Genomic DNA, 12485 nt, shown 5'->3' on the forward strand with positions numbered 1-12485 from the left:
TTTTTATCTCGCTTGTCCCATGAGCAAAATTTCAAGTATATCAAATATTGTCCCATAAATAACATTTTTTACTTTTGACCTTGACGTTTTACCCATGGGCCAAACACAGATCAAATTTCAAAGCTACCTATTTTCTACTTCCTCCTTCTCAAATTATTTGTCGTGGTTACTAAAAATAGTTATATCAAATTATTTGCCGTTTGAGAAGTTGAAGGCATAATTAATTACTTTTTTCCGCATTTTACCCCTCCTAATTAATATTTCTTCATAGGCATGTAAAACAAAAAATGACAAATAATTTGAGACGGAGGGAGTAGATCATTTGGTGTCAAGATGAAACAAACTTATTGTGGGCTTCTACCCATCGGGCCACCAACCGGGCCCAAAAGTTAGCTAAAACTAATTTTGTAACTTGAGTGCTAAAACTTTAAAGTAGTGTTAAATAACGACCCCACAGTTTTCTTTCTTTTCCGTCTGATCAAAGCATTTTGGATTCTTGAAGTACACTACACAAATACAAATTACCCATCATTTGGATTCTAGATCTCGTTTTGCTGGTATAGATCCTTCTTTAATTCTCTTTTTTTCTCCTCAGATCTTCCATTTGCACTAAAAAAAAATCTATTTTCTTGATCTGTTAATTGTTTTTTCTCATTTTGTTAGGCAAATCAATGGCAGCAACTTCAGTACATAAGTTTGCTCAGTGCATTACATGTCATGCTTGGAGTCCTGATTTATCCAGTAACAGCTTCTCCTTTTTTTTTTTTTTTTTTTTTTAAACCTGAATTATATATCTCTTTTTTGCTGATTAGTTTTAACTTATTAAGGTTATAGCAATTTGAATGAGTGAATGATTATTGTCTGGCAAAAGGAAAAAGATTGAAAATTTATGCAAGAATTTCATTTTTTCCCTGAATTCTGTAGCTCTTTTACTTATCAGTTTAACTTATTTAGATTATTGCAATTTGAATGAATAATTATTGTCTGGTAAAAGGAAAAAGATTGAATTTTTATGCAAAAAAGTTTTAAAGCATAGCCATAATGCTCTTGGGGTGCTTCAAGAATTTAATTCTTGGGCCTATGTTCAAATGGGTAGCATATAGATTGTTTTTCTTTTGTTTATTTTATTGAGTAGGATGATTTTTTTTTTTCTAGTGTTTTGTTCATTCATAATCGTCATGGGATGCTAGGTTTGGCAACTGGCAGTTGTTGTTTGCAAACACCCCTTTGTATTCCAACTATATATATACAATGGAATGAAACAGGGGTCACCTTGAGTGTGACTTGACTATTCTATCGAGTAGTGGCAGAGTCGGTATTTTCACTTTCACTGAGGGAATTCAAAATATAAAGAAGTAAACAAATGAAGAAGCTAAGGGGATTCATTATCTACTTTGTAGACATAAAAGATAATTTTAATCTTGTATGTACAATGTAATTTTCTAGCGAATCCCTTATGCCCCCCTAGCTCCACCCCCGTTATCGGGTACTTGTACCTATAGGTAAGATGGGTAGAAATCACCTAGTGCTTTTTGCCTCCGCTGGATTTGAACATGAGAACTCGTGGTTCTCCTCCCACTTCATCGACCACTATGCCATACCTTTGGGTGCAGGTATTTTATGCTAAGTTTGCTCCTATTTCCACAAAAGAGTAGTTTGAGGCAGTGATTTAACCCACCAATCTAAATCTCATAATCTGTGTGTGAGGGAGAGTGGTTCTTTTATCTAAATATGCTAGTAGTAAAGTACGCTTTGTGTGGTATGTAGTGGGTTGTTACGTGTGATGTTATTATGTGGAATGAGGAAGATTTGCTAATGCATGTATAACTTACTTTTGCAGTGATTGCACTTTGTCCTAACAACAGTGAAGTACATATTTATAAACTATCCGAAGACAAGTGGGAGAGGGTCCATGTTCTTGAAAAGGTAAATACAATCTGAGTTACTTTAATATCGTCTCCTCATGTTATCAATTTGTTAAAAGGTCAAAATCTCACTGGTGTCTCTTGTTTTGCTGCCTATAACTTTGTAATTTTTGTTAGAGCTGGGCTGCTCTTCTCTCTTTTTATTTTTTGATTGGTAAAAGATATTCTATTAAAGTGCAGCAAAATGCTGTGAGTATTACAAGAGATAACTGCATCCAAAATGTGTAACGATCCCAAAAAATATATCACGGCTTCTATGTAATTTTCGATTGCCTTGTTACACACCGAAAACAACAAAGAGATGGATCTAAACTTAATGCTGATTACTGATTCTTTTTGTTTTCAAAAATTCTAGTGTCCCTTTCTTTCCCGATGGTCCCCATATGACCAAAGGCAGTGAGTTCCAAGTGGTCAACTTGTCCTTTTCCAAACCTTTCATGTACCAGCTTTCCAAACCTTTTTCCTCCATAAGGATTAGTAGTCAAATATTTGGATGGGGGAGCAGTTTTACGTAAATAAAGCCTGTCGCAAATTCCTTTGATTTTAGCTTCTATATCTATTGATGGGCTGTTGAAAATTTGAGACAACCAATAAAAATAAAAATAAATTCATAAGTTTTGATAAAATTTTTTTTTTTTCAAAAACTCTACTCCATATGATTTCGGTAATCTATGTTAATTCCGATATTTTTCATCCATCATTTATCTTCTACCATTCAGTGTTATCAAAACTTATTATCGTATATCAGTGTTATGATTCTTTTTTCAACTCCATTTTACTGACACATTATAATTTTTTTTTAATTCTTGTGGTTCGTTTATGCTGCAGCATGACCAAATTGTTTCTGGGATAGATTGGAGTTGCAGATCTAACAAAATAGTCACTGTTTCTCATGATCGTAATTCGTAAGTACTATCAACCTTTGAGTGTTTAGAGTTTGATATCATTAAATCGGTGAAAGCTGTAAGTTTTTCATTTTACGTCGTCGCTTTTTTTGTCCTACAAGGAGCTTCTCCCTTGACTGTTCTTTTTTCTTTTTGTAATTTGTTAAATCTGGCCAGAGTGAGGTTGTCTGATTAGAATGAACTTTAGGCCTGAGCATCACTTCAAACTATCCTTAGTCCGTAATAACCTTCTATTGTTTTGGTGGCAGTAATTCATTATTGAAGTAATATTTGTGAAGGTTCGATTTAGGGCTTTTCTTTTTAAGGTGCTTCTATAAGTGTCACTTCCGCCAAATAGGGATACAGTATCTTCCTTTTGCTTTTCCTCATAGAGCTTAATATATTTCCTGGGAGTCTGTGACATATATGGTTAACGAAGCTACAGAGTTGGTTTTTGTTTGGTATAACACACTTTGTAGTAGGATGATTCTGTATTTAATCTCTTTAATCTAATAATTAATTCTCTTTAATGTGTGTACAATAGTTCAGTTTGACTTGAAAAAGACTAAGGTAATATGGGTAGAGTGCGGAAACACAGGATGAGAGGAGTGTTTGTGTATGTGAGAGAGAGAGAGAGAGTGTGTATGTGTGCGTGTTTCATGATTGCACAATGTGGGGCATTTGTTATGAATTGATTTGCTGAAGAGAATAATATTCTCTGTAGATATGTTTGGAACCAAGAAAGCACAGGGTGGGTTCCTACTCTGGTTATTCTCAGGCTAAATCGTGCAGCACTTTGTGTGCAGTGGAGTCCAAAAGGTATTCAAGTCCGTTTTAAAACGGTCTTTTTGTATGCTCTTTTTTTCTATTTTTTTGTTTTTTTGTTTTGATGAAGTAAATAAATTCAAGTATTAAAATGTGCAGTAAGGCTGTGGATCTGATTTCAAAAGTCTGAATATATAATCCATGATCAGAGACAACTCTTGTAAAACATTATTAAACTGTATGTCTTTTCTAGCTTAAAACAACTATTCAAGATTACACCAAATAGCTAATATTGAAAGTCAACTGTATTTTTTAGTTCTTGAGTACACTTCCTTTCCCTTCAAAGCATCTTAAAGTTCTTCTCTTTCACAAAAACCGCCAAATACAGGCTGGTATGGTCTCCGATACCCTACTTTTGCTTTTGTTCAATCCTTTTCTCTTCCAGCGAAGCAATACATCCTTGGCCGTGGGCATTACTCACTTGACCTCATAAATGCGTAGGAACATATTGCACGATTGAGCAGCCACTGACCTATGCATAAAGAATGGTTTGTGTCTCTGTGTCTCTTTCACATATACACCATCTGTTACAAATTCGTAGACCACTCTTCTGCAAGTTGTTCTATGTCAAAATGGCTCCACGTCTGTTTATATGCTCTTTTCTGTTGCATTTCTGTATCACTGATTCTATGTTGGAATTCAACAACATACCCAGTGTAATCCCACAAGTGGGGTCTGGGGAGGGTAAGATGTACGCAAACCTTGGCCCTACCTTTGTGGGGTAGAGAGGCTGTTTTCGATAGACCCTCGGCACAACAACGCATAGCCAAAACAGGCTATAAGGAAAAAATAAGGGCAGCAAATTGGAAATCCAATTTTTATAAAACTCAGTCATCAATATTCATCTCATCTTATGTTTGAAGTGTACATGGTCTAAAAGATTCATAAGAGTCACAGACCATGTGCAGCTGAGCTTCATTTCTAATCCTCTATCGTGCTAGCATATTTTTGACATTAAACAAAACTTGCTTCACTTTTTTAATAGCTTATTAAATTTGTCTTGCAGAAAACAAGTTTGCTGTTGGAAGTGGAGCTAAAACTGTTTGTATATGCTACTACGAGCAAGAAAATAACTGGTGATATTTTCCATTCTGTTTTTGGATTTTGTCAGCTCCTTGAGTTTTTAGATTGGAGACCAGGAATGTACAGGAGCTATCTCTTTTTTGTACTAAGATGCGTCCCCTGGATGCTTATTAAATGAATCTTACTTTACCTGATAAGAAACAATTAGCTGGTAATATTATTTCTCCATATGATAGTTGGACGAGTGAAATCCTTAGCAAAAGCAGTGCCACTAACAGCAGTTCTTCACTCTTAGTTTTTGAAGTCTATCTGGTTCCTGCATAGGACAGTGTTATCTGTGAATTTACGATTCTGTCAATCCGTAGGTGTACACCAGCCAAACTTAATGATTAATGATGAATAAGAAAAGGCCCACTCCTAGTTTGATGGCGTAGATTATCTGTTTCAAGCATAGGACAGTGTTATCTATGAATTTGGTATTGGGTCAGTCCATAGGTGTATACAAACTAAACTCTATGATTAATGATGAACAAATAGAAAAACTCCAGGACCTTTTTAGAGTAACAGCAGTTCTTCACTCCTAGTTTTTGTAGTCTATCTGGTTCCTGCATAGGACAGTGTTATCTGTGAATTTAGGATTCTGTCAATCTGTAGGTGTACACCAGCCAAACTTTATGATTAATGATGAACAAGAAAAGGCCCACTCGTAGTTTATCTGGTTCAAGCATAGGACAGTGTTATCTGTGAAATTGGTATTGGGTCAATCCATAGGTGTATACAAACCAAACTCTATGATTAATGATGAACAAATAAAAAAACTCCAGGACTAATCTTTAAGGTGAAAAGATATACCAACATCTTGCGTGTTCACCTATATACAAGCTAACACTTGTACCAATCGTTACGAGTGGAGTAACATTTACTTTGACAGGAACACGTCTAATTTTATCTTAATTTTTTCACAGGTGGGTGAGTAAGCTTATCAGGAAAAGGCATGATTCATCTGTGACAAGTATTGCCTGGCATCCGAATAATGTGCGTCTGTTTCTCTGTATATTATTCCATTGTTGCATCATGTAGCAGCAAAAGGAAATCCCGACATTCATTTAAATAGTCGCACTGTTATTTGCAAAATAATTTCAGCAAAGGATGTGAGGACTATTTTTTTTCTTGACTTGCCGCTCTGTTATTTTAAGTATTCCGTTGATATTGCATACCAGTTGCCATGAACTTATTGACACAAACTTAAGTAACCTTACAATGCTCATGGCAATCCCCACATATCTCGTTCTCTTTTAGTATTGTAAGATGTTGAATACAGCCCTAAATGCTGGAATAAGGCATTCCAAGCTTAACTTTAGGAAATGCCTTAGGCAGCCCTATCCATGTGTGTACATATAACAAAGCTAATTGAGTTAGCTTGTTTTGGCCCACTGGCAAATCTCGGTACATCTTATGTTGTGCATCAAGAAAATATTGGTTGAGTGAATGTTAGATATGTTGGCTACTACATGTTCTGTATCTTTATTTTTTTTAATTTTGAGGGCTGGCCAGTACGTTATCACTTTGAACTGAATTTTGGTAATATATTCCTGCAGATTCTCCTAGCAACAACGTCCACTGATGGTAAATGTCGAGTATTTTCAACATTCATTAAAGGGGTCGATGCAAAGTAATGTTTCTCAGAATTGTGTTCTCTCCATTCTGTTATCTTTCTTTAATATTATCACGGTTTCTTATAATTTCTCACTCAATGGATCAGAGACTCTGCAATGGGGAATTCTGCAGATACCAAATTTGGAGAGGTCTGAGTCTTATCTCATTTAACCCTGCTTATCCAATTGTATTTTCTTTATATTCAAAGAAAAGTTGCTCGTATCTTACCCTTGACAAGTTTGTTTTAAATATCCTCACTGAGTCAATTAGAAGGAGCTTCATAACTTATTCATTGGGAAAGTAAATGATGATCTTAAAACCTGGAGCGCATGACTTTTATATTTGGTTAAATAATAGTTCTCTCTCTTCCGAACTGAAGTACTGAACAGTTTCAGATTGATTTCTTGTGGAAGCAAAATCAAGTTGACCTTTACTTACTTTCCTGTGGAAAGCAGAAAGTCAAAGGCTTGCTTACATCTGAAATATCAGAAATTTTAAAAACCAGGGGCAGAAGAATAAGATACACGAAGACGTCATGGGCATGGAACGAGTCCAATTTTCACTCTTCTTATAACTATTTATGGTGCTAAACCGCCCCAGCCTTTGAAGCTATATGATTCTACTCTTTTGTCCATGTGCAACGTTTCTTATCCAGATACACTTCTGTGTATTTTGGCATGTCGAGTGTCAGAGATTAAATTGCTAAGATAGTTTCCCATACCTCCTTGTTGAATAGATGTTATTCAAGTTGCTTAAAATCGATTTTAAAATATCTCCTGTAGCTCTGAATTCTAAATGTTCAGCTAAAATCTTATCATTTTCATACTCTTATGTGCTTTCTCCCTTTCTGTGTTGATATTACGTTAGCCCTTGCAAGAACATGTATTTTTCTGTGCTTTTAACTGTTTTAAATCCGGTAACATTTCTTCATTCATTCGGTTGATTGGCAGCTCCCATCAACAGTTTATCTCAAAGGTTGACAGTGGCATGTGGTATTAATTGATGATGTTCATTTCTTCTTTTGGAAAATTGTATTGTCTTGCAAGATAATGTTCTAAGGAATTGGCTGACAGACATCAGAAAACACTACTTTTATGTTTTTTTTTTTTTTTTAAATTCTAGATAACAGTCCTTTGTCCTATTTTCATTATATGTTCATAGAAAGAGTAATAGATTATTCATATTAATGCAGCAAATTGTCCAGCTTGATCTCTGCTTTTGCTGGTCTTTTGGTGTCAGATGGTCCCCAAGTGGCAATACCTTGGCATATGTAGGTCAGATATTCCTTTTTTTGCTTCTTTGGCTTATGCATTTTTTTTTGCAGTGCTTCAACTGTCTCGTTTGGTTGCATTCACAAATACTAATGCAGCTTAGATGTTGGGTATTGGATGATCTCTCAGGTCATAACTCAATGATATACTTTGTTGATGAAGTTGGTCCCTCTGCTGCAGCACAAAGTGTAGCAATCCGTGATTTGCCTCTTCGTGATGTGGGTCAGAATCCTATCTCATTTTACTTTGTCTTTATCAGATCTTAATATTTGTTGTGTAATCAAGACTTCTCTTGCAGGTATTGTTTCTTTCTGAAAGGATGGTTGTTGGAGTGGGATTTGATTGCAACCCGATGGTATTTGTAGCAGATGAAAGTGGTTTGTGGTATGTTGAATATCTGGAACTTGCAATGCTTGCTTCCTTTCCTGGTCTCTATTTTTCCATGTTTTCCCTTTATAGGTTGCTTTGTTGATCACCAATAATTGTTTAGTGAGGTGTAACTCATTACTGTTTCTATGAGCCCCAAACTACATCCATTCTCTATCTTCTATGCAAAATTGCCTATTCTGTTTTGAGGACATGCTGAAATGCAAGTGATGTAGCGAAAGAAGGCTTCACTTTCTACCTTGTTTCTTCTTGAAGCTTTGCTTTTCCCACTTGGATGCTGTTAATTTACTTGATTAAATGTATGGTACTCTTAGTAAAACCCAAACTTAAAAATGGCCTATGTTATATGGACTCATGTACGTGTATGTATCCAATGCGGGTACGGCTAAGTATCCAAGATGGATTTGTCCAACTTTCAGCAAGTTTTTATTGTATTTTGAAGGATCAACATGAAATACCTATAATGACTCTATGTTGTCTGTTGCCTCTGAAGGTGAACTGTTCTGAAATATTCAATCTGCCTTTTTTTTTTTGGTAAACCAATCTGCATTTACTATTGAGGAGGTAATTAATTAAACTTGCTTTTTATGCTTCAGGAGTTTCTTGAGATTCCTTGATGAACGGAAAGCAGCGTCTTCAAGTGCCAAATATGGATCACAGGTACTTATCCCAAGACATAGCTAATTCTGAAATTACCTACCGTTAAACTACATTGACGGGCTAGAGCAGTGTACACAGCTATACCATGACGTTATAACCTACACCTAGTACATTTGGTACTCCTGATTGATTTTCTTACTCGCCGTCTATTTGTCATGGCTCTTTATTTGTCTCATCTTCGTACATTTCACAGTTTTCGGAAGCATTTGGGAAATTCTATGGTCAATCAAAGTTTTCAGCCAGCAACAACGTTGAGCAATCAAGAGGCGCTCATGACAACTGTATCAAGTAATATTTCAACAAAATCACATTTTTTTCATGCCTTTCATTTCAGCTTTTAATACTTCATGATATAATCTTACACCACAACTTTTTTTTCTTTTTTAATTGGGAATTCCAGTTGCATATTACCACTTGCAAAACAGAGAAAATCTAGTGTCACCCGTTTCACCACTTCAGGTTAGTTTTATGGACATAAACTTCATATTGAAGCAGCCCATTTTCTGTTATTTGGAGATTCATGTCAATCCTCGATAACTTTTCAGGACTTGACGGAAAGGTAGTGACATGGGATCTGCAGAAGCAAGAAGATTTATTGGACTATCTATGAGCGTTTTTGCACTGGCATATACTATATGATAATATGAACGTTGCAGCTCGTCTCTCCACCATCTGTACGATGTAAAAAGTTTTTCTTTACTAAAACCTTTCTAAGGTATATATAGTTGGAACAGCTGTAAAATAATTGAACAACACGTGAATTTTGTTTATGTAAACATGACATCTCTGTTTGTATCTTCTCTGTACTGTGAGGATAAAAGAAAAAGAAAAGAATTTTAGCTTACCAAGAGCTATGCTTGATTTTTCGTAAGCTGTGATGGGCTAAAGCAAGAGTTGTATCCCTCTTCAACTCACTCTTCTTCTTTATTTTTCGTAAAAGATATTCTTTCACTATATTGGCCGTGTATACTGTTTGTATACTTGATATTTGGTTGAATAGATTTAGTCTGTCTCAAGTCTCAACGAAACCAAAATTGCAGAGGTGAATGTATCTCGAGTTTATTATTAACATTTATACACTAGAGAATTGATGCAATATCAAGTTACTTATTCTCTCCGTTTCATATTACTTGTCCACTTTTCCTTTTACACGTCCTTTAAAAACTCATAAATAAAAGTTTATTTTTACTACATTATCTTATCTCTATCTAATTAATTGCACTCTAATCAATATTGGTTACTTTAAAAAGCAATCTATTATTAAAAGCTAAGGAAAAAAGCACCACATTCAGCCAAGTGGCATAAGTAGACTTTGAAATCTGTCACATTTTAGGACAATGCTTCAAAAAATTTGGAGTTTGAAAATATTCCTTAATAAAAAAAATCTGAAACAAATTCTATCCCACTTTTAGACGTAGCTAGAAAAAAACTCCTGTAAAGAACTTAAAGAGTCATATATTTTGAAAACAGTTTCCAAGAGTACTATATTAATGATCAGCTGCAACTTCCTAAAAAAAATAAAAAAATCAGAAAGGCTACGTCTTTGCGGTACCTTTTCAAACCAAAAATATCATCTTCAAGATTAGCGCTCTTGCGAGTACAAATTCAATGTGAGTTACTTACAAATTTTTGCGTATATACACATGTTTGTCGTTTTTCTCTTATTTCTCCCTGTTCTCCTTCATTTTTCCTCTGTTTTACAGAGTGGAAAAGAAGTACCAACTGAGGTCGGTCAAAAAGGTTTAAAATTATAATATTTCCTAGTATTATTACACGCAAACGAATATAATTATTAGATCTATTTGACTCCATGAAAGAATTATATTACTTTGGAATTTTCTAATCCAACATTCATACTTTCTAGAAATCTAAAATTTCTAATTCGAATATGATATGCTCAGTTTGTGCTCTCTCTCTACTCACTTTTGAGTAGGGCTGGGCATAAATATCGAAAATCGAAACACCGGACTGAACCGAACTTCAAAAAACCGAACCGAACTAGTTTGATTCGGTGTTTGGTGTTCTCAAAAAAATCGAAGTCGAAATAGCCGAACTGAACTTTGATGAAATCGAAATTTATACATTACCCAGAATAATTAAAATAGTCCAAACCCATTAAATTTAAGCCCAAAAAAACTCAATTGTAATAAGCTTTCTTTTGCTTTTGTATCCCTAATTTTTCACTTTTTAAGAAAATCAAATATCCTTAACAAAGAAAGGTAACTAGGATGTGTCTTTAGAATTAATGTATGTCCTTTATGTGTTTTCTTAATTATTCTTACTGTATGTATATAACAACTAGTAATCTTATATTATGATTATGGTTTTTTATTCTTATGTATGCTGTTTGTTTGATTTTAATTTTAACGGAAAAGGGCCTAAAATACCCTCGAACTATTGAAAATGGAGCAAAAATACCCTTCATCCACCTTTCAGCCCCCAAATACCCTTACCATCCACCTATTGGGCCTAAAATACCCCTATTGCTAACAGAATATTCTAGTCAAACACGTGGCATTTTTTTATTGGTTGGCTTATAAAATTAATTAAACTAATTGACCAGATAACCCAAGTGCCCCCCACCCCCCTACCCCCCCGACCCCCCACCCCCCCGGTGAATTTTTTTTTTTTTTTGAAAAAAAAGTTGACATTTTTTTTTTGCACCCCACCCCGCACCCCTACCCCCCCCCGACGCAAAAAAAAATTAATATTTTTGAAAAAAAAATTTTGACGTTTTTTTTGGGTTTTTTTAGCTGGGAGGGGAGGGGGGCGTAGGGGGAGGGTGCGGGGTGGAAAAAAAGTCAACTTGTGCCTTTTAGATTTTTAGGGGGTGGGGGGGTGCGGGGGAGGTGTAGGGTGCGGGGTGAGGTGCAAAAAAAATATTGTAGTTTACACTTGTGCCTTTTAGATTTTTGGTTGAAAATATACCATGTTTTTTAGGGTGAGATATTTTTTTTTTTTGGTAACTCAATTACATTAGACATTTTAATATATCAAAACATTTCACAGTACTTGTGCTTTTTACTAGGAAGTTGAGAAGCGTAACAATATTTTTTTTGCACCCTACACCTCCCCCCCCCCCCTCCCCCCCCTCCCAGCTGAAAAAAAAAGTTGACTTTTTTTTCCACCCCGCACCCTCCCCCTCCCCCCACCCCCAAACCCCGCACCCTACGCCCCCCTCCCCTCCCAGCTAAAAAAACCCAAAAAAAAAACGTCAAAACTTTTTTTTTCAAAAATATTAATTTTTTTTGCGTCGGGGGGGGGGGTAGGGGTGCGGGGGAGGGGTAGGGTGCGGGGTGGGTGCAAAAAAAAATGTCAACTTTTTTTTCAAAAAAAAAAAAAAAATCACGGGGGGGGGGGGGGTCGGGGGGTGGGGGACACTATCTGGTCAATATTGCAAAAGTTAATTAGTTTAATTAATTTTATAATTCAACCAATAGAAAAATGACACGTGTTTAATGAAAAGATTCTGTTAGTGATAAGGGTATTTTAGACCCAATAGGTGGTGATAAGGGTATTTTAGACCCAATAGGTGGATGATAAGGGTATTTGGGGGCTGAAAGGTGGATGGAGGGTATTTTTGCTCAATTTTCAATAGTTCGAGGGTATTTTAGGCCCTTTTCCGTAATTTTAATTTATTAGTTTAATGTTTTGTTGCTTTTGAGAATATGAATTAGTGTAAATGAAATCGCTTCTAATATCATATCAAAAAAATCGAATTGAAAAAACCGAAATCGAACCGAACTAGTTTGGTTCGGTGTTCGGTATCCACCTTCAAAAAATCGAAACCGAAATAGCCAAACCGAAGTTTGATAAAACCAAATCGAAGAACCGAACGCCCACCCCTACTTTTG

The 12485-nt window shown here is 35.5% G+C and overlaps 1 protein-coding gene across 1 annotated transcript; it reads left to right on the forward strand.

Annotated features, from left to right (window-relative positions):
- The first annotated feature begins 403 nt into the window (after positions 1 to 403).
- LOC132641436 (actin-related protein 2/3 complex subunit 1A-like) lies at positions 404 to 9479 on the forward strand. The gene is made up of 16 exons (XM_060358433.1): positions 404 to 557; positions 664 to 741; positions 1841 to 1926; positions 2754 to 2830; positions 3534 to 3628; positions 4641 to 4710; positions 5623 to 5692; positions 6256 to 6329; positions 6420 to 6462; positions 7506 to 7587; positions 7714 to 7802; positions 7883 to 7968; positions 8568 to 8631; positions 8825 to 8919; positions 9032 to 9090; positions 9177 to 9479. Exons 2-16 carry the CDS (start codon positions 672 to 674, stop codon positions 9239 to 9241), a joined length of 1125 nt encoding a protein of 374 aa, XP_060214416.1. The 5' UTR covers positions 404 to 557; positions 664 to 671; the 3' UTR covers positions 9242 to 9479.
- The last annotated feature ends 3006 nt before the right edge of the window (positions 9480 to 12485 follow it).

The sequence above is a fragment of the Lycium barbarum genome, chromosome 5, assembly GCF_019175385.1.
Source record: "Lycium barbarum isolate Lr01 chromosome 5, ASM1917538v2, whole genome shotgun sequence".
NCBI lineage: Eukaryota > Viridiplantae > Streptophyta > Magnoliopsida > Solanales > Solanaceae > Lycium > Lycium barbarum.

What these genes read in the sequence shown, in the direction of transcription:
- LOC132641436 (XM_060358433.1), top strand. Translation starts at nt 672, where the DNA reads ATGGCAGCAACTTCAGTACATAAGTTTGCTCAGTGCATTACATGTCAT. An exon ending in CAATACCTTGGCATATGTAG is followed by an intron (nt 7,588 to 7,713) that starts GTCAGATATTCC and finishes ATGATCTCTCAG; the next exon opens with GTCATAACTCAATGATATAC. An exon ending in GCTCATGACAACTGTATCAA is followed by an intron (nt 8,920 to 9,031) that starts GTAATATTTCAA and finishes TGGGAATTCCAG; the next exon opens with TTGCATATTACCACTTGCAA.